Genomic DNA, 5929 nt, shown 5'->3' on the forward strand with positions numbered 1-5929 from the left:
ACCGGACAACAACCGACCTGCGTAACGTCACTTCGACCCTCAATAAACCTAAGGGCCCACCATAACTTTCACTTTCCTGTATTGTTTCGCCATGTGTCGTCAATCCGTTTGTCCTGAAGAATGTCTTAAGCCTAAAAGTATGTTCGACGCACATCTGGTTTTTTAGAGAGGTCCTTGGGTTTATTAGTCGCACTTAAAACACGGAGAAAGCGGGTATGCACCCATGAGGAAAATCTGAATAGCGCTGTAATAAAACAAGCTAGATTTTTCTCACGCACACAGTCATCTATCCACCACGATGGTAGGAGACTCCCTACTCATCCCTTCGAGCAGTAATGCAGGTCATGACCAATCGACACCTCGGTTCGTTACCCTCACTTTTCCTAACGAAATTGGGAACAACGAATCCGCGTTCTTTAGGCACAGGGGCACACCCACACCGAACTTTTCTTCCGTATGAAAAAGGGAGCGACAGTCAGTCTAAAAACTAACGCCTAACGCGGCAGTCTACACATAGCGCGAGATTCGCATACTTCCCGCAAATCTTTGTCGGTTCTCGTGCGACAAGTTGTTAGCTATTTTTTTCGGCATCAGTGTAGTCTAAGTGTTGGACATATATAATTTATAACTCTGTGAATCCCAGGGTTATACAAACTCAATCACCCCTTATTATCTCAACGGAAATCAGGGGATCGATCAATTCGTGGTGTCGATTGTTATAATCGTAACGGGGATTTACGACCCCCGTTGACGTCTCTCCCTGCGATTACGTCTCCCCGCGATTGGTCGAAATTACATGGTCCTTCGAGCCGGATTTCGTGTCGCCAAAAAGTGCACTGACCAGTGACTATACAGTGTCGCGTGAAATCCAAGTTCCAACCACTTAGGCAGCTGATCAAGGGAACCGCCATCGGAGAGAAGCACCTCCGTCGCTCAGCATCTACACGAACCCACGCCGCATCGTAACGATCATCAACCGAATCCCAGATCAACGTCCATTTGATCAAGGTAAGATCGTTCATATCATTAAAATAAAATATGGCCCAGGCTGAATCAATCAGCACGTTACGGCGTAGACGAGGCGCCCTAGCCCGTGGACTAGCAGCCATAAGACGCGAACTCGATGAATACGAAGCGTCCGGGAAGGCAAACAGACTCGTCCTAATATCTTGCCGCAGCTCGTTCGATGAACTTTGGAAGAGGATACTCGAGGTTCAATACGAGTTAGATGTGTTAGATGAGGGGGAAGATGCGCGTGTAGATTCGTTATCGCAAGAGCATCGGGAGCTTGACGTGCGGTTCCTAGGGCTCTTTGAGCAAATCTCAGCAACAACCCCGTCGACTACAAACATAGGTGAGACACGCCGGAAACCAGAGCCAACCACCGTTCCAGAGGTCCGCGTGCCCCAATTCGACGGCGCCCTCGAGAACTGGACCTATTTCTACGACACGTTCTCATCCATAGTGGACCGTAACGAAAGTTTGACGAATGTCCAAAAGTTCCAGCATCTACGCTCATCTATAACTGGACGGGCCGCACAGAGTATCCAGTCATTAGAGCTCACAGAGGCCAACTATTCCATCGCGCTTGACACACTGAAGGACAAGTTCAATTGCCCCCTCCACATCTGCATGCGCCATTGGAATTTGATGCGCAACTATCCGGAAATCAAAAAGGAAACTCCAGAAGCCTTAGAGGATTTGTTGGAAACCCTCAGCGTAAATCTAAAAGCGCTCGAACACCTAAAACAGCCCGTCACATCGAACATGGCGATGATCGAATTGATCGCGTCGAAATTGCCCTCGTCCAGCCTGCGTAAATGGCAACGCACACTGCCCCGCCAACAGGTGCCATCCTATCAGCATCTGATAGACTTTCTCAAAACACGGGCGAACGGGACTCAATTCCTCTCTAAAGAAAAGGAATCAAAAGGGTCAGCCCACAAACACCACCGTCAGCGGACCACCATACCGCATGGGCGAACCCTTGCTACAACCATCAGAACGGTGGTGTGTCCGACCTGCAACGGGCCTCACGAGATCAGACACTGCAAAGTCTTCAAGGCCAAATCAGCGACCAAACGTTTTCAGATCGTGAAGAAGGCATCGTTATGTATAAATTGCCTAGGCAGAGGACATTCGCTGACACAGTGTACATCGGGTTCGTGTCGTATCTGCGGTCACCTACATCATACTTATCTACACCGCGAACAAACCCAGGTAGACTCACGGTCGTCGAGCGGTCGATCTTCGAGCGGTCGATCGTCGAGCGGGCGATCGGCAAGCGGTTGGTCGCCGAGCAGTCGGTCGTCGGACAGTCGCTCATCGAGCGGTCGGTCGTCGGGCAGTCGCGCACCGAGCGGTCGGTCGTCGGGCAGTCGCGCACCGAGCGGTCGGTCGTCGGGCAGTCGCTCGTCACACAAGCGAGCCCCCACCGGACAATCACCATCTGGATCTTCGAAGTCGCGGTCGTCCCACAAGTCGAGGCGAACATCCGACACTTCACGGAGACGGACATCTTCGTCTCCAAGAGGGACGAAAGAGCATGCCTCGTACGAGTCACACTCAGCCCGGATCCAGAACATCACCCCAACCTTCTCGTCCAAGTCCCAACCGGGGCACAACTGACTGTCTGAGACTACGACAGCAAGGGGGATCGGACTAGCAAACACATCTCCCCATACCCCTCTGCATCATGATCTGTTGGCCACAGCACAGATCAAGGTTTTGAACAAACAGGGACAACCAATCCGAGCCCGAGCCTTACTCGACACTGGGTCGAGCATGAACTTCATGACGGACAAGCTCGCGAATTCCCTCGGTATAAAACAAGGGAGATGTGCGATCCAGATCGGAGCCCTCGACAATTTGAGCACCACGGCAAAACGATACACCACGGCCACAATCACGTCGACGGACGGCAAGTATAAGAAAACTTTGAGATTTCTTATTATCCCCGCCATATCGACCTTCATACCAAGCGAGCCCATCGACCCCTCGAGTCTGGGATTACCCAGAAATATTCAACTAGCCGATCCACAATTCCATTGCCCAGCCCCGATCGATGTCTTACTTAGCACCGGATCAACATTTGCGGCGCTGTGCATCGGGCAGGTCAACCTGACGCAACCAGACGAACCTGAACTACGTCTACAAAAAACACGGTTCGGCTGGGTAATCGGGGGGAGTCCAGCGTCCCAAACCGCGATAAATACGTTCCACGCAACCACAACGGCTCTGCAAGAGGACCTCGCACGGTTTTGGGAGATCGACGAGGGACCGGCCACTACGCATCTTTCGGAATCTGAACGACTATGTGAAGAACATTTCCGAAACCATGTCCGACGAACCAAGGAAGGCAGATACATCGTTGCCCTACCATTCAACGAAAAGCTTTCCTCACTAGGGTCATCGAAGGCCGCTGCAATGAGCAGGCTCGCCTCTCTTCATCGCCGATTCCAACGCGACAAACAATATGAAACCGCGTACAGTGCTGTGATCCAAGAATATTTAGACTTGGGTCATATGACGAAGATCAACACGGATCACGCCACCGACCACGGATATTATTTACCACATCACGGCGTGATCAAGGAATCGAGCGACACCACCAAGCTCCGAGTTGTGTTCGACGGCTCAGCTTCAAGTACCACGGGAGTGTCTCTAAACGACGCCCTTCATACGGGCCCGAAATTACAGGAAGACCTGAGACACATCCTATTGAGATTCCGGTCATTTCAATATGTCCTTACCGGCGACATCGAAAAAATGTACCGTCAATTCATCCTACGTCCAGAAGATCGTCCTTATCAAAAGATTCTGTGGCGTGCCGACAACGGAGAGATCGAAACCTACCGACTCAACACCGTAACGTTCGGTCTATCCGCAGCCCCGTATCTGGCCATCCGGTGTCTCAAACAGCTGGCAGAAGACGAGGGACCGCGATTTCCGAGAGCAGCGCAGATCCTACGGCGAGACTTCTATGTCGACGATGCGTTGACCGGAGCCGATACGAAGGACGAAGCCTTATCAGTCAGGAAGGATCTCACGAACTTACTTAAGCTAGCCGGTCTAAATATCCGCAAATGGGCATCAAACGATCGGGATCTGCTACGAGGGCTACCTGAGGAAGACACCAACCAGAAATTGCATCTCGGTGAGTCATCTACGTTAAAAACACTCGGCGTCTTTTGGAATTCAGCCGACGATGCCATACTATATTCAGTCAAGACGAACAGTGACACCTCCCGAGTCACAAAACGAGCAATCAGCTCCGTCATCGCACAAATCTATGATCCATTAGGATTGCTCTCGCCGGTAATCGTTCGAGCAAAAATGATTATGCAAAAGGTCTGGACATTGAAGGTAGATTGGGACGAATCCCTTCCGACAGACGTACACACCGAATGGATCAAATACCACACCCAATTGCCGTTGTTAAATGCGGCAAGGTTCCCTCGGAAGACCATCATAGAATCCGCAACGAAAATTGAGCTACACGGATTCTGTGACGCTAGCGAAAGGGCATATGGGGCGTGCGTCTACGTGCGGACGACGGACCGAAAGAACAATATTTGGAATCGACTCCTCACGGCGCGGTCGAAGGTAGCGCCGCTCAAATCGCTCTCCATACCACGTCTCGAATTAAGCGGGGCACTTCTTCTGACATCCTTGATTTCGTCAATACGACAGGCCCTGACGACCAAGATCTCGAGGATAGTATACTGGACTGACTCCACCATCGTGCTCCATTGGATCAGGTCTTCGCCGCACACCTTGAAGACATTTGTGGCGAATCGAGTCGCTGAGATACAAACCAAGACCAATATCTCCGACTGGCGTCATGTGCCTACCGACGATAATCCAGCGGATCTCATTTCCCGAGGCCAGACGCCCAAGGAATTCCTACGTCCGTCCATTTGGAAAAACGGGCCAAGGTGGCTCCTGCAAGGCGAAGACTATTGGCCGGTCTGGAATCCGACACCGGTAGTCGACCTCCCGGAGCAGAAGAAGACGATCTGTCTGAAGACGACTATTAACGATAACACACTCCTCCATCGTTATTCGTCTTGGCCAAGACTAATAAGAATCGTCGCCCGGTGTCTTAGATGGAGACATAAGCAACACCGATCTGCCCATCTCACCACAGACGAACTGACTGCAGCACACAACCGACTCATAAAAATCGTCCAATCCAGTCATTTCGCGCCTGAAATTCGGATCCTCCAGAAAAATCGAAGCGAGGACGTTGGAGGGAAACTACAGCCATTAAACCCCTTCCTCGACGAAGATGGGCTACTCCGGGTAGGAGGACGACTAGCCAACTCCGCCATACCCTTCAGCCAAAAACACCCGATCATCCTACCAAAGTCCCCGGTGACAGAGCTAATTATAGAGCAAGAGCACCGGAACAATCATCACACGGGGACACAAGCTACACTATACGCGGTGAGACTGCGCTATTGGCCAATCGACGGCCGTAGCCAGGTATGGCGCACTCTCAGAAGGTGCGTCCGCTGCTGCAGAGCCAACCCTCCACCAGTGGAATACTTGATGGGTGATTTGCCAGAGGCGCGTATTACCGAATCGCGGCCGTTCACGAACGTCGGAATCGACTACTGCGGCCCATTCTACATCAAGGAGAGGAGGGACCGCAACCGACGTAAAATCAAGACGTACGCCGCCATATTCGTCTGTCTGGCGACAAAGGCGGTCCACATAGAGTTAGTCAGCGACCTAACCACCGACGCCTTCTTGGCCGCGCTGCGCCGTTTCATCTCGCGGCGAGGATACTGCGCAACGATCCTCACCGACAACGGCACCAATTTCGTTGGGGCTAACCGGGAGCTGCAAGAACTCCGGACCCTATTGCAGTCCGACGACCACCAGGATAGGGTACAGAATTTTCTCGCCGACCGACAAATACAAT

The 5929-nt window shown here is 51.8% G+C and overlaps 1 protein-coding gene across 1 annotated transcript; it reads left to right on the forward strand.

The window, feature by feature from the left end:
* Positions 1-1038: 1038 nt before the first annotated feature.
* LOC117211419 lies at positions 1039-5895 on the forward strand (the record flags this gene model as incomplete). Its single annotated transcript, XM_033455257.1, has 2 exons — positions 1039-2161; positions 2714-5895. Coding segments are annotated over exons 1-2 (4305 nt in total), but the record flags the coding sequence as incomplete, so codon positions are not given.
* Between the last annotated feature and the right edge of the window lie 34 nt (positions 5896-5929).

This window comes from Bombus bifarius, unplaced genomic scaffold (genome assembly GCF_011952205.1).
Source record: "Bombus bifarius isolate JDL3187 unplaced genomic scaffold, Bbif_JDL3187 scf7180000008233, whole genome shotgun sequence".
Lineage (NCBI taxonomy): Eukaryota > Metazoa > Arthropoda > Insecta > Hymenoptera > Apidae > Bombus > Bombus bifarius.